The sequence below is a fragment of the Odocoileus virginianus genome, chromosome 28, assembly GCF_023699985.2.
Source record: "Odocoileus virginianus isolate 20LAN1187 ecotype Illinois chromosome 28, Ovbor_1.2, whole genome shotgun sequence".
Lineage (NCBI taxonomy): Eukaryota > Metazoa > Chordata > Mammalia > Artiodactyla > Cervidae > Odocoileus > Odocoileus virginianus.
Window position 1 is genome coordinate 39,803,184 of NC_069701.1, and position 23,185 is coordinate 39,826,368.

Genomic DNA, 23,185 nt, shown 5'->3' on the forward strand with positions numbered 1-23,185 from the left:
AGTTGACACTGTGCTTCTTTCCTCTAGCGGCACTCAAATGCAGCACAGTCACTTTGTGAGATTGTCCGCCTGAGCAGAGACCAGATGTTACAGGTCCAGAGCAGTGCAGAGCCAGACCCCCTGCTTGCCACTCTAGAGAAGTACGTTTGCATCTCTGTTCTTGTTGTCTTTTCTCCTTGATGCTCTGTGATACGTTACATTTGTCACTCTTTGGTAAGTGTTCCTCACGTGGGGATTGAGTCCCCGGAAAATACCTGTGGGCAGGCGAGAAGGCAGGAGAACCTGCTCATCTCATCTCAGCCCCTCATGATGCCATTGGAGACCTGCAGGGTAAGAATGTGCTAATAAATAAGAGCCATTTCTGTGTAGGGTTGTGAGATGGGACACTGATATCATAACTGCAGTCACTGCCTCCATGGTCTCTGAGAGAAGAGTCTTAAGTGCAAACACATTTGATCAGAAGCTCTTCTTAGGATTTACTCTATTTTGGCAGCTGTCGAGGGGTCGCCTGACCAGACCTGATATGAAGGGTTATACATCCTGTGTGTTTTGTTTCTTTGTATTGCTTTTGCCCTTGTTTCTAGGCAATTCCCAGTGAACAGACATCTTGCATTAAGGTGGAAGACCACTTAGGGATGGTGTACGATTGTGAAGTTTGTGAGTGGCCAGCCTACCATACTGGTATATCTAGAGCCACACGATTTCAGGAAGAATATTGGCCATCAAGCATTGTGCATACATTCAACCTGAATCCATAAAACTAAAAGTTATTTTAATAAAAATAAGGCATTTCCCTACTTGGGATGAATAATTGGGAAAGACTGTGAATAGTTAGCATTGTTACATATAAATGACAATTTAGCTTCAGTTCACTGTTGCTGTTGTTCTTTTTAGTGACTTTGTTGGAACATTTTTTAGTCTTCCTATGTATTGAGGCTTATTGCATCTTTTGGCTTGGAAGGCCCTTTTATTAAAATAAGACATGTGTGTTATTTATTTGTCAGGTGTGAGACAAGCAAGGAACAAATTAGAGACAGAATATCTTGTTTTAAACTGTATTCTGAGAAATAAAGTTTTATTTTCCAGTGTGTATTATAGAATAGGAAGGAGTTCACTAGTTCTCTCAAGTAGCAAAACTTAAGAGATTGTCAGCTTCTGAATAAACTGTCATCTTACCTGCCCCGTTTTAGTTATCCTTATCATTGTGGCTTAGGTACTCCATACAGTACTAGTAATTATACTATTATGAGATTGAACCATATGAAATTGCCATTCAAATAGTTTAAAACATGTGGGCTGTCAGTAATTTCATATGGTACATGATTGCGTTGTCTAATAAAAATACAGTAAAAGTCGCATGTAATTAAAATTTTTCTAGTAGCCATATAAAAGTTAAAAACAGGTGAACTTAATTTTTATGTATTCTAGAATAAGTATATATTTATAATTTATACAAAATATGTAAGTGTATATTATTGATAGATACAAAAATATGCCAGCACGTGTTTGTTTAAAGTTGCTAGTGAACTGCTGTCCGCTCACTTCTCGTGTGCACATTTGGGACCCAGCGTGCACCTCCCACTCAGGTCAGCTCAGACTGGTCGCCTCCGGAGCGGCCGTGTCACGGAGGTGCTTGCGCCTCCCTCTCTGCGGTGAGGCCTGCGTTTCAGAGCTCAATTCCACGTTTAATATTTATACTCTAGACTGCTGTATGCTGAGTGACTTTTACAGTGCTGTTTAGGATAGAGGTCTTATAAGCAGTTTGAGTGCTGGCTGGGAATACTGGAAGACTGCTTCCTGCGAGGGGATCCTCTGAAGTTAGGTTAGATGTCAGTTTTGCTTGCTTCCTCCAAAGAAGAAGAGTTTATTCCCTGCTTGCCATCCTGCCCTGGCGGAGGAGCTGGCATTAGTATCCGTTGAGCCCACTGTACTGTGGGGAGACTGGTGTGTGTGTCAGGCGAGCGACAGGAACACCCAGGTGTCGGTCACAGTGCGAGGGAGATTCCATTTCTTAATCCACACGGGTTCTAAAAATTACTGAGAGCCTGGGAAACAGATTTTCCTTGCGAACATGCGTATAAATTTACCTAACAGGTTACCGTTGTACTTTACCTTAATTGTGACCTGTTTACATGCATAGGACAATGTCCTGGATAGAGCTTGTGGAGAATACTTCATGGGCAGTAGTTCAGTCAGATCCCTTTCACTACTGCCACATTATTTTGATTTACCAGGTTTTAATTTTAGGGCAAAATGCAGCAATCGATACTCTCTTGTACCTGTTGTAGATCTTTGTTAATTAAGTACATTCTTATATATACTTGTATTACTGTGACCTTTTCTTCCGAAGTTGTTGGTGTTAAATAACATTACAGTTAGCACTTGACTGTTGATTTGTTTCCCTAGGCAAGAAATTATAGAGCAGCTTCTATCAAATATTTTCCACACGGAGAAAAATGAATCGGCCATAGTCAGTGCAATCCAGATATTGTTGACTTTACTTGAGACACGGCGACCAACGTAAGTTTTCCGTCTGTTTCGCGAAATGAGTCATTTGGTTTTCCTTTTAGAGTTTTTTAAAACTAAGAATTAAGTTAGTGGTCTATTACTACAGTATCATGCCCTTGAATTTCATTTGCTGAATATTTTTCTACTATATAAATAGTTTTATATGAATGCAATACATAGATGCAGTTGAAAAATATGCTTTAGCAAGCAGTATTGGCAACATTTGGATTCTTGTCATTTGAGTTTTTGTAGTCATTACCAAAATGCTCCTATAATAAGTCAAACCCATGCAGAATAGCTCACATACAAGAGAAGCTTATTTCTTGTTTATGTAAATTGAAAATAGCTATTCCTGGTTGGTGTGCAGTTCTCCAAGTGGCGATTCAGGGCTCGTCGGTCCTCTCTGCGCTAACTTGAGGCTTCACACATGAGGCACTGCAGTTCATTAGGCTGTTTTAAAATGGATGAACAGGTGGCTTCAGGCCTTAAGGAAAACTTTGTGGTGTGTTTAAGAATCAGAAAGATAGTGTATTTTTCCTATTTGTGTGCCTCTGGACAACTCATTTAATATTTGTCTTTTTCTTTACAGTTTTATACCTAAAGCTAATTTACTTATTAATTGTCAGAGTTTTCCAGATTGTTTTCTGGAGAATGAGAATTTGAAGAGGTATGCATATATTTGTGATCCGGGAGCACGTGGTTTAGAATCAGAATTTGTATTTTCCTGTTCACTATTGGATCCATCCCGTAAAGCAGAGGCATGAAGTGAAGGAACAACAAGATCTGCTGTTAGCATAAGAGAATTTAGCCATCCAGGACTTCTGGATTTATTTTTAATGATGTCATTTGGTTTCTAGCAAAACAGTAAACACAGCCTTATCAGTCCTTGGTTCCCAAAGTCTTCATCTCTATTCCTGTCTTTTTCATCTCTGGTTACTGATCATGGAATGTCAATGTGGCAGCAGTGCTTCAAGTATATTGTAATTTTGGGATTGTATCTGCAGTTCTGACTTAGACTGTGTCTTCCCTGTTAAATCCTATTTTAAATAATGTAACCAGTAACTTACGGTATTGATCAGGTGGTACAGGAATGTTACCTTGCTACTCCTGGTGTAAGGCAGTTGCATCATCTCTTACAATGCTTTAAAAGCACGTGAGCTGGTGCTGTGAGATTTATGTTGACGACTTCGACTTGAGAACAGAAACAATACAACGATAAAAGAAATGACAGAAGAAATTTCTGATCAGAAGGAACTTACCCAGACCACAAAGGTTGATCAGACACTAAGCAGGATTAACTTTAAAGAGGGGCGGACAGAGGGGTGGTGGGTGGCTAAGATCTTAGCCTTATCCTTAGGAGGTTTCTGAGTCCCTAGGATACAGGGTAAATCTTAAAACCATTTGGACAAGAAAAAATGGGTTAACTGCAAAGCAGATCAGATTGCCAGACATCTCATTTATAAAGTTGCATAAACACTGAAAGACAGGCAGGATTGTGACCCTGAAATACTTTGATTGCTGTGTGAGGGCATGAGGCATTTTCAGTCATATGAGACCTCAGTGTTCCTCAGTGTCCTCAGTGTTCAGTATTTCAGCTCAAAAGGTGATAGTTCCGATGTGTTTTCTAATAAACGTAGAGTGATAGTAGGTCACTTAATGCCATATGTGCCCCAGGTGCAGGGAGAGCAAGGGTGCTTGAGAACTGTGGACACAGGACTTTGCATTCACTTGCTAGCCCTGCTCAGGACATACTGGCTGCCGGCTGTTAAGCCACTGGGGAAAGGGCAGCAAACCCTGTAACCCTAAAGACACAGGTTGGGGTTTCCAGGTGGCACTAGTGGTAAAGAGCCTGCTTGCCTCTGCAGAAGACATACGAAATGTGGGTTTGATCCCTGGGTGGGGAAGATCCCCTGGAGGAGGGCATGCACAGCCACTCCAGTATTCTTGCCTGGAGAATCCCATGGACAGAGGAGCTTGGCGGGCTACAGTCCATGGGGTCACAAAGAGTCGGGCAGGACTGAGCGACTTAGCATGCATGGGGCCATTGGCAGTGGGTGGAGGGACCAGGGAAGACCCTCTATCCCACAGGACAAGCAGGGACACAGCCAGGACCCAGGCTGTTAGAGAGCCCCTGTCCCTGAAGTCTTGGTGATCCGGCCCATCCCTGAGGCCCAGGGGCATTTCTGGTGCCTGAGGCTGAGCCAGAACAACAGAGCCGTTCCTCCCATGCCTCCCCCACCCCAGGCCACCATGCGTGGAGTGGGTATAGCCGGGTGCTGATGGAGGGGAGGCTGCGGCGTGGCCCTGGGAGACCGTCAGCATGGGAGTGAGCTTGAAGGAGGAACTTCAGCTGAGGGCAGAGCAGACACTGAGAAAGACCTGGCGGTCCAGCCGTAACTATAAATACAGAGTAACTTGAGACCAGTTTGACGTCTTGGTGCACTGAGAAGAAACAGTCACAGCCACAGCCCGAACTGAGCTCCGCTGCTGACTGTAAATTGATCCCCAAACTTTACACTAAAGACTTAGGGGGAAAGAGGTGTGTCTGCTGCAGACAAGTACTAGTTATATAAGTTTCTGTTGTCTTACACAGCATGTCCACGTTTCAACCAAAAAATTTCGAGATGAAGAAGCCAGATAAGAAGGAGCCAGATAAAAAGAAGCCGACAAGCTCTTAAGAGAAAAAGCAGTCAATAGAACTAGAATCAAAAGTGTTGGGACTCTCTGGTAGGGAATTAGGGAAAAAAAAAAACTGTGATTGATATGTTAAAGACTGTGGGAAGAGTGAGCAGCACTATGTGAACAGATGGAGAATTTTAGCAGAGCTATGGAAGATCATCTGGAAATGCTAGAAGTGAAAAATATCTTTGGGCTCATTTGTGAACTTCGACATAGTTGAGGAAAGAATCAGTGTAGGACATTAGAAGTTACCTACAATGAAATATGAAAAGTTGGAGCCAGGAGACAGTTGCTTTGTGAGGTCCAGAAGCCGTGATGTCCTGCCAGAAACAAGTGTACCATGTGCCGGGGTCTTGGTTTTTAACCCCACCCTCCAGTCAAGGAGTCAGGGCTCTGGAGAAACGGCTGGTTCTACCACTGGGGTCAGACATGCATGAGATGAGTGGAGCATCGTGCAGCGTAGAGACTGAGGATGTGCTCAACAATAAGGAAGACCCACAGGGACTTCCTGGAGGTGCAACGGTTAAGACTCTGTGCTTCCAATACAGGGGGCGCAGGTTTGATCCCTGGTCAGGGAACCAGGAACCCATGTGCAGGATGACCAAAAAAAAAGAGAAAGGAAAAAACCCACAATAAGGGTGTGTGAGCAGGACACAGGAGGCAACTGAAAGGGCTCCCGCTGGCCAAAGCTGGGGCTGCCAGTACTTGCCCAGTAAAGCAAGGCATTGTATTGTGTTACAGCACAAGGTAGCTATAAAATAACTTTACCATGGATCCATCCTGATACAGATAAATGATTGAACAAGTAAATGGGGAAGAAGAGACAACTCTCCAGTGTGGCAGAATTCCGAGTAGTTCATAATTCCATCTCTAGGAGGAAGAGTAAAACTCTCCACTCTTTACTTGTAGCTGGCACCTCATGACTTCCTTCTAGAAAGTACAGTGTGGAAGGACAGCTAGAACCAACACTTCCTCAGCCGGACACTCAAAGTCAACAGCCAGTGTTAAGTTGTGTTGATGGTGTGTCATGAAAATGACATTTTACTTGTGTGGTCTTCCTCTCAACAACCCACAATCGTGAGAGAAGTCCAAGACAAGGTCCCGGCTGAGGGACCCTCTGCAGAGTGCCTGGCCAGGGAAGTTCGAGGAACTTTCAGAGCCAAGAGCAGGCGAAGGACAGAGCACATTTGACAGTAAACATAGTGAGGTGTCCTGCATGGACTCCAGACAGAGGCACAACTTGAGGTAAAAACACGGAAATCTGAATGAAGTGTGGATTTTACGTGTATTGGTGAATTAATTTTGATAAATGTAAGATAATGATGGGGGGATTGAGTATAGGTCATATGGGGGCTCTAGTACTTTTGCAGTTTGTCTGAAAGTCTAAACTGTTCTCAGAAACAGACATAACATTTAGACAGAAATCAGTAAGAAGCACAGTGCTAGCAATTCACTGGACCTGACTGGCAGGACCGCAGAACAGCGGGAGCCCTTCTTCCTTGCTGGTGGAAACACAGAATGCTGCAGCCACTTTGAAAGGCAGTCCAGCACTTTCTTACAGAACCAAACACGCTCTCAACATAGAGTCCCAGCAGTTATGTTCCTTGGTATTTACCCAAAGGAGATGAAAACGTATATTCACACAAAAACCTACACGTGGTTGTTTAGCAGCTTTATCCACCCTTGCCACAACTTGGAAGCAGCTAAGATGTCTTCAGTGAGTGAGTGGATAAACAAACTGTAGTTTATCCATACAGTGGAATATTATCCAGCCCTAAAAAGGTGCCCTCCAGCCATGAAAAGACATGGAGGAACCTTGAATGCAAGTGAAAAAGAAGGGGGAAAAGTCAATCTGAAAAGGCTACATAACCTTCTGGAAAATGTCTCATTTTACTGTGGAGACGGTAAAAAGGTCACTGATGACCAGAGGGTGGCGGTGGGGGCGAAGTGAATAGGTGGAGCCCAGGACCTTTAGGGCCGTGAAAACCCTCTGTGTGATATTTTCGTGCCCCAAACGTGTCATTGTTTGTCCAGACGCATAAAACGTACACCATCTAGTGGGCTCTGCGGAGTGCTCTGGGCTCGGGGTGATGATGATGTGTCCGTGTAGGTTCGCGGGCTGTAATAAATGCTCTGGTAGAGGATGTTGGTAGTGGGGGAGGCTGTGCATTTGTGAGGGCAGGGGGCATATGGCCAGTCTGTACCTTCTCCTCCATTCTGCTGTGAACTTAAAACCACTGTATAAAAATAGTTCTTATAAAAATCAGTGTAATTCGTATCAACAAACTAAAGAAGTAAAACCGTGTGACCATTTCATTAAATCTTTTGTGATAAAACATCTGCAAATAAGAAATACAAAGGAACTTGGAAACTGAGAAACAGAAAGACCCTTGAGCGCCGTCATTCTTAATGGTAGAGGCTGAAATCGTAGCCCCTAAAATCAGGGGCCATGGTGAGAACATCCCCCTCACCAGTTCTTCTCAGCTTCATGCCGTCGGTCGGAGGCAGGAAGAAAACCTAGGCATCCAGATGGGGACTAGGAGGTAGATACATTCAGCCCACTGAGCGTATCTGAACCAGATGAGCATAAACAAACAGTGCTGGTGACAGTGAAGCCTCACACGATCTGCCTGGGATGGAAAGTCGTGTGGCCACCTTCTAAAGCGCCTGGCAGTTCTTAAATAACAGATCTTTGTTATCCAGTACTCTTAGATATTTACCCATGAGAAGTGAAAATTGTATCACAGAAACTTACAAGTGAGTGTTTGTGCGCTTTACTGGTAATCACCCAAAACTGCGAAGGCAGAGTGTCTTTACCTGGTGAGTGGTGAGGAAGCTGTGGTGTGTCGGGACACTAGGTCGCTGTTCAGCAGAGAAGGGACACTGACTGCTCCCATGCCCCCAGCAGCCGCCGCTGCCTGTGCCTTTCCAGGTCTAAGTTCCACATTTAACGTGCCTCTGCTTGGAGTGTCAGTGTGAGTTTTGTTTTCGATTTGGCGGATTTTTACATACGTTTGAAAGAACTAAAATGTGAGAAACACCGTGGATATTGACTGTTGTACCTCAGTCAAGGCAGGTAGATAAGTTTATGCTCACTGTTTATTAGTTGAACAGCTTAGTCGGTAAAGAATCTGCCAGCAATGCAGGAGACTGGGGTTCAATCCCTGGGTTGGGAAGATCCCCTGGAGAAGGGAATGGCAACCTACTCTAGTATACTTGCCTGGAAAATCCCATGGACAGAGGAGCCTGCCAGGCTACAGACCATGGAGTTGCAAGAGTCAGATACAACTTCACCTCTGCACCACCACCAATATTTATCATATGAACAAATGAAACTTATGTGAATGAGTAAAGATTTTGAGTATAAGTTTTTGTATGGTATTTTCACATGAGTGGAAAAAAGCAGATCGTAAATGTGGCTTAGAAAGCGACTCGCCCCTTGGGGAAGAAATCCAGTGTCTATGCCTGTTTTGCATAAAAATAAATTCCAGATAAATTAAATGAAAACTACTAGAGGAAAAGTATGCAGAAGCTCATAGGATTATGACATTGTAAAGAAGTTTTAAAGTATGGCTTCCTGGACAGAAACTGTAGTGAAGAATGCTATATTTGGACACATAAATTATTAAAACCCCTACACAGTAAAAAGCACTATAATCAGAGCAGAAGTCCTTTCCCCTGCCCACTCGCCCTTTCTGTAATTGGATTTCTGAATGCTGTTATGTGAGGCTCTTGGAAATCACTTGCACGTGTGAAATGTTTTCGGATACCTGTTGTGACAGTCCCTCTCTAGGTGCTAGTTGTCCCAGGCTCTGCTCCTGACCCTCTGTGTTAGCGTGGTCCCAGGCAGTCCTGGGTGGGCTCTTCTTTCCGCATCAAGACACATGGCTGGTGAGCAAAGGGCCAGGATACGGCGCAGGCCTCCTTGCTCCAGCAGCTGTGTTGTTAGGAGCAAGTTTGCACTGACACACCACTCCCAGGTTTATCTTTTAATCTGAATTGTACACCCACATTTTTATACCCCTCCCTCCTGTCCCCCAACTTTGAGAAACCCTGTGCTTCCTTACACTGATTGTATGAAAGCAATTTCGTAACTGTTTTCCTGAGAGAAGTGGTTTATAATGACTATAAGTGAAAGAAAGTGAAGTGACTCAGTCGTGTCCGACTCTTTGCAACCCCATGGACTGTAGTCTACCAGGCTCCTCCATCCATGGGATTTTTCAGGTGAGAATACTGGAGTGGGTTGCCGTTTTCTTCTCCAGGGGATCTTCCTGACCCAGGGATTGAACCCTGGTCTCCTGAGTTGTCGGCAGACGCTTTCCTGTCTGAGCCACCAGGGGAGCTCCAAGCTACTTATAATGACTATAGGTGGAGCTTTATACAGAACGTTAACGTAAGCCTTTTAAAGAAGAAGCAGTGTTGCTGGGTTAGGTAAGAGAATCCATAGAACAAATACCGGCCTATTTATTTCGGCTGCTCTGGGTCTTCATTGCTGTGTGTGACACGGGAGACAGGCTCTAGGGTGCCCGGTTTCGTAGTTGTGGTGCATGAGCTTAGTTGCCCTGCAGCATGTGGGATCCCTGGACCAGGGATCAAACCTGTGTCCCCTGCATTGGCAGGCCAGTTCTTAACCACTGAAGCACCAGGGAAATCCCAGGCCTGTTTATTATTAGCAGTCATCCAGTGGTAGGCAAGGATGGTATGTGCTCTAATTCAGGGATCTCTCATTGCTTTCCACATTTTCTGGTTAGAGACGTGGTATTAGTACAGTAGGTTCAGGAGAAAATGGGAAGAAATGGTATATAATTTCTCCCCTGACAGCATATGTTGTTGGATTTCTGGTCATGTCAGCTGATCCCTATCAAGGTTTTATTACACCCTCTTTCTGTCCTATCAGAAATTTTAGTATAATACATATATTCCAGAGCTGTTTTGAATATCCCTATATTCTGATCCGGGTTTCCCTGGTGGCTCAGTTGGTAAAGAACCAGCCTGCCAATGTGGGGGACACTGATTCTATCCCTGGATCAGGAAAATCCTCTGGAGGAGGAAATGATAACCCACTCCAGTACTCTTGCTTGGAAAATCCCACAGATGGAGGAACCTGTTGTCCATGAGGTCGCAAGAGTCAGACATGACCTAGTGACTCAACCACCACCATTCGCTGTTACCGAGCACCTTGAATGGTTTGTTTGAAATAATAAATAAAGTTAACTTGCTTTGTTTCAAGATTTGAAGGCCATATAGAGATCTGCCCACCAGGCATGAGTCATTCAGCTTGTTCAGTCAACAAGAGTGTTCTAGAAGCCATTCGAGGAAGACTTGGATCTTTTCACGAACTCCTGCTTGAGCCCCCCAAGGTAAGGCAGCTCTCTGAAGCAGCATTGAACAGCTCCATAGTTTGATTTCAGCTGTTAGAAGGTACATGAACCTTCTGAGTTAAAGAACCAGCTGTGCAAAGTATGTTAAAAGTGCCATTGTTTTTTAAAAAAAAAGTGCCATTTTTTTCATTGCTTTTGAACTAGTTTTTAAATTGACTTTTATCTGTATATAGTGTCAAAATTGATGAATGGAATAGACTTAAGTAAGTAAGATACTCACCTGCTTAGAAAACTCAGCTTTTTGTTCTTTTTTTCTTCCTCTATAAATTCTGTGTATTTACATGCAAGTAAAATAGTTTTCTTCTCATAGCGTGTTACTTGCGCATCTTTGAGGTACATGTTAATCTTCAAGAATCTGATCTTGGAAGTTGAGTTTTCTTACTCAGAGTTGGAGTAAGGTAACTGCCTGATGGACAGATTGTCATTTAAGAAGTGGTGGGTTGATTGTGACTTGGAGTGTTAGTTTTTCTGTCAGGGGCATCCGTGTGCTAATCCAGAAAGGACTGTTTACTCAGACAGCCACTGAGAATGCAGACAGTGAAGACCTACAAAAGCAGGGTGTCCACGGTCCATAGTGGTGTCCTTCGTGACGGCTGCCCCTTGGATTGCTGCAGGCTGAGGTTAGGGGACGAGGCTCTTCCTTGTGGTGTCTCTGGGGTGGAAGGCAGTTCCTTGAGAGTTCGGCCGCCCACACCGGCTCTTACACTTTGGTTTTTCCTTCTGTGTGCGTCATTGCATCCGGCACGCCGGGCTGTACACAGTGCGTCTCTGTGGCCTCTGCTGAGTGAGTTCCTGGGGATAGAGTATAGTAGTGTCTCCCTTCTGCTTTAGGTGTTTCCAGTTTGTGGAGGGGGCGCAGAGAATAATTTATGTCCATTGTGCTTGGAGTCTGGTTCAGCTTCTAGATTGTCTCCTATGTGAGCAGCGAGCAGGCAGTGGTCTGGGGTACAGGCCAGAGTGCTCAGGGCCCACCGTGGAAAGTGTGCCTACTGATGTTGGCCAGTGGAGTCCTTCATGCCAGGCCTGGGGAGAAGGGCAGGAGAGTCAGAGAAGAATCTTGCAGGGTTGTTCAGGAGAAAAGAAGTGAAAGCCGGAGGAGGAGGAGGACCTGAGAGAAGAGGGGGTGTGGTCGGGTACCCCTGACCCAAGTCTGAGGTGTCATGTCTCCTTTCTCAGTGGACAGGAAAGGCAGCATCCCATGTGGATTCTCATCTGGCACTCTTCTCGGGCCTGATTCCAAAGTAAGACAGTGTTTTGTGTGGACTTCTCTTTGCCTGCTGGGGGCAGTGAGTTCAGGCTTTACTGCACAGTGCGGTGTGAGTAGATCCATGTCCATTAGCGCTGTGCGCAGGGAGTGAAGGGAGGCTCCCCTTTCCCCGGAACCTGGGGGGAGCAGGCAGTGGGGCCGGGAAGCCCTGTTGGACGGGGACATGGAGAAGGATACCCTCTTCACCTTGTTGTGGGTCTCCTGCCAAATTTCTAACTTCTGAAGTTCTGAAATGTTCTGGGTCTATCTTCTGTGATTTCAAAGAATACAAACTCCCTTTTATGAATGAAAGCGGGTTTGAGGTTGATCCTGTTTCTAGGTTGTGACCCAGAGGCAGCTACTGAGTTTGCATTCTATCCCAGATTTGGCAAAGATTGAGGACTGTGTCCAAAGCCACTTGTCACTTTTCTTAGTTTCTCAGGTTTCTGGTCAGGTTTGGAATATTGCACTTTTTCTTCATGAACTTGCCGAACTTTCTGCTTTCTAGAATGTTGAAGGCAGGGGGATACTTGATTTCTTACAAAATACGTAGTCTAGGGAAATTACCTATTTTTTTCTCTTATATTTATTTCATCATATCTTAAAGATATCAGTAGGAGTTTTGGATTTCCCTGCAGGTGTAGAATTTAGGCCAACTTGTTCGCCGGCTTAATTTAGTGTTGTGTCTTAGTACATACTCCTGCACCATTTGTTTGTTGAGCTGGTTTTTAAGTTATTTATCTGTTTGTGGTTGTGCTGGCTCTCCGTTGCTGCCTGCAGCTCTCGCTGTGGCGAGCAGGGGCTGCCGTCTGGTTGCAGCGCAAGCACTTCTCCCTGAGATGGCTTTTCTTGTTGGCGGGGCATGGACTCCAGGGCGCCTGGGCTCAGTTGCCCCGTGACATGTGTGACCTTCTTGGACCAGGGGTCAAACCTGTTCCCCTGTGTTGGCAGGTGGGTTCTTCAGCACTGGACTGCTGGGGGAGTCCTGAACTGAATCTAATCAGAAAGCTTTTTCTTTCTCAGAAAAGTGTGATGAAGACTACGTGGGGCGTGCTGGACCCCCCCGTGGGGAACACCCGGCTGAGTGTGGTTAGGTTGGTATCCAGCCTCCTCCAGACAAATACCAGCAGCATCAACGGGGACCTCATGGAGCTGAATAGCATTGGGGTCATACTGGTAAGATGTCCCCGAAAGATGTCTTCATTTGCCTTTGAGCTTTTGTAAGTAAGATCACTGATTGTAGAATCTCATAAACTCACAGGATGTGTCAGTGACTTCTTGGTCTGAGTGCAGTCTTCCCCTTGAGGTTATCATCAGTTTTGAATGCTTTTAATTTCTCGGTAGTGATTTATTGTTGCTGTGCATGAAGATCTGTCTGTGTTATAGAGAATTGCCAGGACAGTTAGACGCAGACATTTCCCTCCCGAAGCTCAGTCTCCCGTGGAGGACAGAGTGACTGTAGTCAGTTTCTTTGGGGGATTGTGTGCGCCATAGATGGCTGCTGCCTGCAGCACTTTTTCCCTTCATAATGCTTCTCTTCAGGGGACAGACTTTTGTCTATTTTCCACTGAGGGAGATCTGCAGAGGGTATTAACACTGTCTTTGAGTCTGTCTTTTCATTTAGTCTGCTTCTGTGGAAGCAGAAGGGAATGGAAGGGAAAAGGAAGAGCCCAGGAATTATCTGGACTTCCCGAATCCCCGAGGTCCCTGGCTCCGAGGCCCGTGCTTAGACGCCACAGGCCTGGCCCGGGGCCCCTGCCTCCTCTGACCTGTCTCACACAGCACGGATGGTTCCCGGGGTGGTCACACTGTGCCCCGGGGGGATCTGGCGTGTTTTTCAGAGGAAGGCCTGGTGTTTGCTCTTCACATGGGAGGCATCAAGTGGGCACTTCATATATATTCTCGTATGATCATGGGTATAAACTGTTTTTTTCAGATCATGCCCAGAGAGGGGGTACATTCCACGGCTAGTAAGTGCTGGAGCAAAGATTGGAATTCACGTCCACATTCACACCCATGCGTGTTCTATCAGCCATACCATTATGCTTTGTAGCATCACCGAGATACTTTAGTTGTATTTCAGCCTGATGTGTTAAGTGACACATCAGTAAAGGGCACGGAGAGCATGGCCACTTCGGAGAAAGAGGAGACGTTACAGGATTACACTTTTCTCCGCAGCACAGCCCTTGCCCCCTGGGGACAGAGTCTCTGCCTCACTCTCTGACAGGAATGTAACTTCCCACGCCTGTCTTTGGGAGTCTCCTTGAAGTCATCAATTACTAGTAATAAGTGTACTGCTATTGTTAATTCATTCTACTGTTAATATTAGAGCCACTTTTGAGTGCTAAATTTGATAAAACTTTTAAATGGATCATTAATCATTACTTCTTCATTTGAGATTGGATAACCAGACTCAGAGATATCCTGAAAACATTCTGCAGTTGTGCATTTTGTGCTTTTAGGAGCTGTCTTCTTTTCCTCTACCTTTACCTTTTCCAGGTAACCTGGAAAGCCCTTGCTTCCCTAGGAGTCCCACATGTCACCTCCAGCCATACGCCTTGCTCTGCTCCATCTGCTGGTAGCTCTATGAGTCTGAGTGCTTGAGTGGTTATTTTCTAAAGTGTGAGCACCTTGACGTTAGAGACCGTTATTTTGCAGCTAGCACTGGGCACTGCTCAGGAGTCATCAATGAATAGTTTGTTGAATCAAAATGAAATTCTCATAAATTTCTTTGAAAATCATTGGAAATTTACTAAACTTAATATCTGTATTAGTCACTGTGAAAACAGATTTTCTCTGAGAAATTTATTATTGTCTTTATGCATTTATTGTTGGTTTCTGTTAGGTTCCTTGCAAATTCCGACATGTTGAATGAGCAAATATAATGTTATTTAGTCTATGAAGGCATTTTAAACTGCCTTTAAAAATAATGTATTCCTTTTAATTTGTTTTATTGTACCAGGAGCACATCATTTATTAATTGATTATTCTGTGAATGTATTGAAATAGTGACTGAAAGATTGAGGTGACAGTAAAAGAAAGCATTACTTTTTTTTTTTAGGACATGTTCTTCAAATACACATGGAACAACTTTTTACATACACAAGTGGAAATTTGTATTGCACTGATTCTTGCGAGTCCTTTTGAAAACACAGAAAATAGCACAATTACTGATCAAGATTCCACTGGTGACAACTTGTTATTAAAACATGTAAGTTTACTTGGTGTCTTTTTTTCGGCCACTCCTGGTTATAGTAGTTTTCTACTTAAGTTATGAAGTGAATTGAAGTTTAAGGGTGGGAGGTGAGATTTCAGAATCTTAAGGATTTAACTGTCTTAATTTGATTGTACTTTTAACTAGTGAGTCTATAAATCATATCCTAGGCAGTTCACCATTAGATGAACTTTTTAAAAAAGTTTCAGTAAACTCAATAGATTTGAAGATTAGAAACCTTTCGGAAATTAAAAAGCAATACAAATTTAAATAACATTTGAACAGGTATTTGGCTTGCCTGAGTTTTGGTTTCTGGTGCTGAATCTGTGACTGGAAGTGGGGGGAGGTGAGTCTCTGCAGAGTCAGCACACCTCTTTCGGGGACCTGTTGTCTTTTGTTACATATGAGGTGGTGATTTTATTGAGTCCGTCTTCAGGAGTCTTCTTGCTCTGTAGTTCTGTGACTGTGGACATTCTCTTGCTCATACTGTGTTACCCCCAAACCTTGAAGATGGGCCAGGCTAGCCTGGAGTGACTAAGTAGATGGGGAAGACAAATGACATTTGAACGAGACTGGCTTTGCACATTCTGATAATGCAGCCCACAGCTCTGGTCACTGGCCTGCGGGATTTGGCCAGCCACCCCTGTTTTTAATAAGAATGCAATATGTTAGTTCATGTAGAAGTAAGTGTTGCTCATATTTGAAGAGTACAAGTATTGCTGTGGTATTGTGAACTAAAGTTTTGCTGGGGCATGATTCCATTTCAGAATAAAACCTGGCTTTGCTTTAGGTCAGCTGCTCACTGGTAGCAGTTACTTGATCACATTGCATGTGATTTAGCCGATAACTCACAGCTGTATTTAGCTTGCTGGGTTGTATGTATAAAGTGGTGTGTATCACTTTTCTGTTTAACTAGAGTTCTGTTTCACTTTAAAATTTTGACACTTTGACATTTATGTCAATTTTAACCTGAAACATTCCTTTTTATTCAGCTCTTTCAAAAATGTCAGTTAATAGAACGAATACTTGATGCCTGGGAAATGAATGAGAAGAAACAGTAAGTATTTTGTTTTCTGACAGGACTTCAGTTTGATTATTACTTATTTACATTTGGCTGTGCTGGGTTTTGGCTGCTGCTCAGGCTCTTTTGCACTCGTTGTGGCATGTTGGGTCCTCCCCCCAGCTCCAGCACATGGGCTTCTTAAAGCTGTGGCTTTTCTTGTCCAGAGCACAGGCTCTAGGCACTCAGGTTTCAGTAGTTGTGGCTCCTGGACTCCAGATCACAGGCTTAGCAGTTGCCACTCTGCGACACGTGGGGTCTCCCTGGACCAGGGAGCAAACCTGTGTCTCCTGTGTTGGCAGGCAGACGCCTCACCACTGAGCCTCCAGAGAAGCCCTGATTTTTAATTGGAAGAAAATGTGCACTCTTTCTCTAGACAGGGAACAATGAATATAGTTACATGGTGTAGGCCACTTTACAGTTAGTCACAAATGGCTCTCTTGGGACTTCCAGAGCATTTGATTGTTAACAGGTATTTTTCTAATACCTTACTTTTAGATCTCCCTGTCTTTCTGCCTGTCTTGAGGGGAAACCAGGGGTTGGGAGTGCGCCCCTCCTCTGTTGCTGCCTTTGGAACTTCTTGTTTCTTTGTGAATGGTGGTTTTTCTGAGAATGATGGGAAGGAGAAGGAAGAGAATGACAAAGGCAAGTCCTCCGTGATGATAATTAGCTCCTAGAGTCACTTTGTGCCTGGAGCTAGAGGAGGGTAAAATTGCCTAGTATTTCCTTTTTTAGAAAATTTCCGTTAGCTGATCGGCTCAATTAGTTGAGGTATTTGTTGCTGCCTGTGAGTGGCTTTGTTACACAGAGTTTCCCATAGCAGTGTTGTTTGGGGTGAGCATTCCTCTCTAATGCCCAGGGAGCTTTTATGCCTTCCCATAGATTATGCAGCAGGGGGGTGTGTTTGGGAAACACTCTCAGGGCATTCTTGTGTTTGCTTTTAAGTCAGATTTATAGAAGCATACATTTTGGGGTATACATTTCTTCTAAAAATCACTTACTAAAAACCGATAGGGCTTTGCTTTAATTGTGTGTGGAGAAAGATGGCTTGTAGTTGAGTGTGGCTGGGGCTCAGGCCCTCTCCTCTGAGTAGAGCCCTTCTGTGGCCAGACTGACGTCTCTGGCCCATCTTCGCCTTCCTTGACTCCCTTTCTCTGCCTCCTCGTCTCACCAATGCTCTGCTCCCCGTGAGCTCCAACCTCTGAAATCCTGGCTAAGATTATTTCTTCTTTCTTGGGGGCTCCTGAAAGAGCTTTCCTAAGGTTTCCTTGAACAGGAAGCGTAAAGAACATTGGGAGCCTTGGGCCAGAAAGCTTGGAGATGGGTGTTTGTTTTTACTTGTGGAGGTTTGAGGGAATACAGCAGAGTTTGTAAGAATTTGGCCCAAATGAACATTCAGGTTCTTATTGTGAATCTTATTGTGAAACTGAAAGAAGTCACAAAGAGCTGGACATGACTGAGCGACTGAACAACAAGAGAGGCTCCTAGCAGCTCAGCTGAAGTCCGCCCTGTGCCTTCCGACCTGTAGGTGTCCCCGGAACCTCTAAGCTTAGTAGCAGATACTTTTATTTTTGAGGCAGGCCTGTAAACATTATGTGATTTTTTTCTTTTTTAAAGTGGCTCCTGAAAGAGTCTCCTTTTAAGTAAAGATCGTTTCAGTTTGTTCCCTCCTGTCTGCATTCAAAAGTCTTCTGTTTCATAGAAGTTAAAATATTGACACTTTTTAAATATTCAGGTAGAGAGGTCACAGTGATGTGAGAAGTCTTAAGTGTAAAGATGGGTCAGTTGTGAAGATTAGACTCTGGTGAGGGAAGGGGTGAGGAGTAACATGCATGTCTGTGTCCCCAGCAGTGTATGGGCCAAAATGCAAGTTGATTAGCTCTGCTCTTGGCCAAGTCCTCGATTGAATCAGCTCACATTTTAACTCAAGAAATGCCATTAGTAGATAACTTTCTCTGGTATTTGATTTATGATTGAAATTTAATATAGTGTCTTAGCAAAATCAACCAGTAGAATTCTCACCTCAGTTCTTTACAGTCTGTTTAGTCTTATAGAAAGAAAGGAAAGTCACAGTCACAGAATCATCAGGCACCAGTGAATGTTTGGGTTTTTGTTTTTAAAGATAATATGTGACTGAAGATGGTTGGTTTGAATAGTTGAACAAAATCTGTCCCGTCTCGTGAGGCTACAGTACAGTTTTTTGAGTAGACTGTTTCTGCCACATTTCACTACCCCCTCGAGTCTGAAGAGACTCCTCAGCCTCCTCTCCTGTCTGTTCTTGTTCTTGGTGGCTCGGAGTTTAGAATGGTTGCTTAACTCCACGGTAGTTCCCAGCTGCCTCATCACCCCACCCTGTCAGGAGTCTGAACAGTTGTCCTTTGCCCCCTGGCAGGGCTGAGGGAGGTCGACGGCACGGCTACATGGGCCACCTGACGCGGATAGCCAACTGCATCGTGCACAGCACAGAGAAGGGCCCCAACAGCGCCGCAGTGCAGCGGCTCATCAAAGGTAACGGGCTCGGGGTCGCAGCGTCGTTTCTGTCGGATGGAAGGGAGAATTTAAGGGCGGAGTGGAAGGATTCCTAGCTTTTTAAAAAGCTGTCTGAGGAGTTTCCTTCTACGTCCACAATATCTGGAGATTTGAATGAGACTCTTGAAAATGTGTTTGAACAATATACCTCTTTGCTGTATCTCTGTTCTTAGTTCTGCAGTCCTTTGACTAAGTTTCGGCAGGCTTGGCCGGTAACTGGAGTCACCCCCTTTCATTCTCTAAGGGCGTGGCTCACAGGTCGCTCCTTTAGCTTGAAGTACTTGTAGGCTGACAGTGGACCTTGTGAGCTACAGTTAGTTACCCTTGCTTTTTCTTTTTTCGTGAAGGCCCCCACATGGCCTGTGGATTTGAGTTCCTTTCACTAGCATATTAAGATACTTATCAGCATCTTTTTCTGCCTCTATTACTAAAATAAGGGCTATTAGCCAATATCCAGAAGACTCTGTACTAGCATTTGAATGTAATCAGCCCAAGGTTACTTGAAAAAGTTGTACGGATGCCTTTTACACTGGCTCCCCAGCCTTGAGTCCACCTCCTCCTGGATGAGAGCATTGAGAACCCCGTGTGCTCCAGTGGGATTACTAGTCCTGTGACTCACTCCAAAGGCAAAATGTCTTAACCTCTGTGGTGCAGCATTTGTTCAGTTGTTAGCTTGCTGAACATCAGTTCCCAGTCTTTCCTCCGCCTCTCTTAAGAATGTTTGTGTTCAGGAGGCTGTTACCTATTGAATGTGCACTAAAAGCACGATTGTGGCCCAGTGATGGAGAGAACTGGGGCTTGCCCACCTGGAATTTTGCTTCTTGAGAGAGAGATTAGCCATGTCATCACACTGTATGTTCTTGGCCGTGCATGTGAAATGGCCATGTCATGTGTGTGTGTGTTCTTTTAGAGCAGTCTTAGTTTTATGGTAGTTGCTTCCCAGATGTGTGTGTGAGGGTGTATGCACATGTATTTAAGCCAGAGTTGTCAGATGACAACTTCAGTCTAGTGAGGGCTCCCAGATTGCAGCTGTAGTTTCTTTTTCTCATAAAACTATTTGTGTCTCCTTTTCTTTAAATTTTCTGTAGAGAATAGATTTCACTATTGCACATTATCCGTTTGTTGTCCTATGACACAAGTATTTAGAAAACGTTATCTTTGAGGAATTTGAGAACCCACACTGGGTTCCATGGGGCAGTCATGGGCTAAATGCCTCAGAATTTCTCAAGAAAGTGTGCAGGAGTCAGTGTGTGCAGTGTTTCCTGAACGCACGTGGCTATGGAGCAGGACCGCTGTTACCCACACCTTTATAAGGAGTTCCGTGGAAACACTTACATTAATATTTTCCAGGTTAAGTTTTTACCAAAAGATCCTAAAAAAGTTTTTAGATTCAGATAACTGGTTAGGGCTCTTAGCATCAAGCATAGACCATGGGGGCGGGGTGGGGGGGGTTCCTGAAAGTGCTCAGGGTCCAGATTGAGCACGCCTCGATAACCCTGGGCCTCCCAGAGCCCGGCGCCCAGCCTGCAGGGCTTGCCCACCTCTGATGACCACATGGTGGCGCCCTCTCGTGCTCCCTGTTTGTCTGTGTGTCAGTCACTGTAGTGATCATGCTTTTTTCCTTTTCTCCCCTCTGAAGATCTTCCAGACGAAGTCAGGGAGCGATGGGAGACGTTCTGCACGAGCTCCTTAGGAGAAACTAACAAGAGGAACACGGTAGATCTAGTAGGTTCTACAAGATTACATTTCTGTGATTTCGGTGCTCTGGGGCTTTGCCCGTTTATTCAGAAAGACGTGAGGCAGCTTTCTTCCACTTGTCCTGGTGATGGTAAACCAAGGGGTACGTTCGTGTTTCTTACCAGTGAAAGAGGTTACGTCCGCAGTGCTCTGGCTGGGGACACGCAGCCCCCTGACCCCGCTTCCTGCCACGCCGCGTCCACCTCCCTCGGCACCGGCTCCCCGGGCTCCTCAGCACAGCCCCAGCTGTCCTCTCACGCTTGGGTCTGTTGCCTTATGCCTGGATAATCCCGGGTGGTTAGAGACCTGAGCTATTTCTGTGACTGGTTTCTACTTCTGCGTAGTTGAGTTTACCCACATTAGTCATTCCCAGCTGGGGGAAGTTCTGCAGATGACTTTGGAACCCCAGCCTTAGCAGATTGGCACTTTGAGCCAGGGAACAATGGCATTGATAATACTTCTAAAAATTATATTGGACTTTGGAATGTAGTCTGTGTTTTCGTTAAGACGTTAAGTTTTACGGTGAGTATTGGTTTGGTTTTGAAGAGAAGGAAAAGCGTTTCCTTTTGCAGGCACATGGCACCTGATGACTGAGGTGGTAATCTTGATTGTATACGGAAGTAGATGTGTCTGACACTTCATTCTGTTTTTGAAATTGATCAGCTGCAATCTTGAATTTCTAATACACAGTAACTCCCTCGATTATTAGGCAGGCAAGTACCTGGCAGCCTTATCTGCTCAGAACAGAATTTAGAAGTGGGGGGGGGTAGGGGTGCTACAGAGCAGTCCCCGGGTCACCCTGTGTCACATGGCCCCAAGGGCCTGTCGCCTCCCACTCTGTAGATCATCTCACAGCTTTGGTTGTCTTTGAACAGACTCTTGACAGATTGGTGGCTTGTTAGGTGGATATAGTGAGAGAATTATTAGGTACTAGAAGCTGAAAGAATTATGAAGCGGTAAGTGTAGAAAGGGAGCTGTGTGGGGCCATGTAATTAAAACAGGTTTAGTGGCCCCTGTGTCTCAGGGTGCTGCAGCCCAGCAGAGGAGGTGACATTCACTTTGACATTCCTGTGCTATCAAAGAAGGGTCAAGTAGGTTTTAATGAATGTATTACCCACTGTAGATTGTTTTTTTCCCCCGGTCAAATGGGTTAAAATTCTGGATGATCAGGGTGTTACTGCAGAGTAAAGTTGTTCTCATGCTGTTAAACTGAACCTCTTAATTTAGAGGTCCTCTTATTGAGTCCTTGTTAAGAATGCAGGCAATGTGATCTCCTTGAAAGGGAGTTTTGACTTATTTCTTATTTATAGAGAAATAGTTAGGAGTATTAATTCTAATCTTATTTGGGAAAATTTGTTAAAATTTGCCCTTTGATTAACTTCAAAGGAAGAAGTAAAAAATGTCAGTTAAACTTGTTATCAGGATTTTAAAAAACTTCGGTAATTCAGGTACATTTCTCTTGTCAGTATGTAAGGAAGGGCTACATTGCAGGTCAGGTGACACTCAGCTGCTTTGCCCTGTGCTGCCGGTCATCTAGTGTGCGACTGTGTGTAATGTTGTCTGTGGCTCCTTTGGGTCAGGTACATTTAGACAGACATTTCCATCTAGAAGGACATTTACGCCTGTGTGGCAGGAAGAGTTACCCTGGGCTCTACCTGTCATGCCGACTGAAGCCTGGTTCTCCTTTGCCTGTTGCACTTTCTGCCATAACACGTGGTCTATGCAGATAATCCACAGTGAAACAAAAGAAGGGGAGGTCGCCTTATGTAGCGGAAGTGGTCAGTAACGAGCCCTGTCAACATTGCTCACGCCCTGTGTCTGCTTGGCCCCACTCTGTGATCTTGTTTCTGGGACTCTGTGTTGCTCTCTCAGGACCTCCGGCTTTGGTTTCAAACACCCAAGACTAACAGACCACCTCCACTTAGTCTTGAGTCCTTCAGTGGGGAATTCTGCTTTGTAGTATTGGGTTGACCAAAGAGTTTATTCATAAGTGTTATGGCCAACCCTGTATTTTTAGGGATATGGGGGTTCCAAGTTTTTGAGGATCCTTTTACACTAATCCCAGGCCACCAAGGAGACTTGAACTGTAGCTTCCAAACTCTTTATTTTCTGCCCAGAATGTTTCAGACTGTGTCCCAGTAGGGATATAGAATTGCCTTCTTGCTGAGCTCTTTGAAGTACTTCAGCCTTGTGACCCCGTATTGCCAAAGTAAATGCACAAGAGATTCATACACTCTTTATGTTTTTGTGTTGGGAGCTTATTATCAGTAAAACTTGGTATTTTAATTACATCCAGAGACCACACTGTTTTGACTAAGCCTGCAAACTGTAAAAATTGGTAGGGATTGAGGTAAATTTAGAAAACGGTAGGAAATGTTTTTGTGCTGAGTTTGGAGAACTGAGTTTGTTTCATTCTTTGCCTTCCTCTCCAGGGGCAAGGGTGTGTTTTTTAAAATGTAGTTTGTGAGATAGTTTATGGAGGTTGTTTAACACAGGAGGTTGTTTTTAATACAGAGCGCACATATGAATTGTTTGCAGGCCCCATAGTTTGAGGCGGAACCTCTGAGGGTTTGTGTTTCTAACCAGCCCGGGGTCATGTAGGTCCTGAGGGTCCACAGTGGGACTGCGTGGAGCAAGGAGAAGAGTCTTTGGCTTCTACTTTTCACTCAGATGTTACCAGTCAGGTCATACTTAAGACTGCGTAGCAACCTAATCAGCCAAGATGAAGAAAACTCTTACTTGCCTTTTCTTTTCACAACAGTTAATAAATCTGAAATTTTATCATAAAAGAAGGTAACATCTCAAAGGCTTTTTTTCTCCTTTCACTGCAG

General features: G+C 44.5%; 1 protein-coding gene across 19 annotated transcripts in view; it reads left to right on the forward strand.

Annotated features, from left to right (window-relative positions):
- PPP6R3 (protein phosphatase 6 regulatory subunit 3) overlaps positions 1 to 23,185 on the forward strand; it is a 123,251-nt gene that overhangs the window by 67,218 nt on the left and 32,848 nt on the right. For all 19 annotated transcript variants that reach the window (XM_070457771.1, XM_070457772.1, XM_070457773.1 and 16 more), the window contains 8 exons: positions 28 to 140; positions 2,407 to 2,520; positions 10,418 to 10,547; positions 12,838 to 12,990; positions 14,876 to 15,025; positions 16,021 to 16,085; positions 18,481 to 18,596; positions 20,257 to 20,342. In XM_070457771.1, the coding sequence (XP_070313872.1) occupies positions 28 to 140; positions 2,407 to 2,520; positions 10,418 to 10,547; positions 12,838 to 12,990; positions 14,876 to 15,025; positions 16,021 to 16,085; positions 18,481 to 18,596; positions 20,257 to 20,342 (927 nt within the window). The remainder of the gene's footprint in view (positions 1 to 27; positions 141 to 2,406; positions 2,521 to 10,417; positions 10,548 to 12,837; positions 12,991 to 14,875; positions 15,026 to 16,020; positions 16,086 to 18,480; positions 18,597 to 20,256; positions 20,343 to 23,185) is intronic.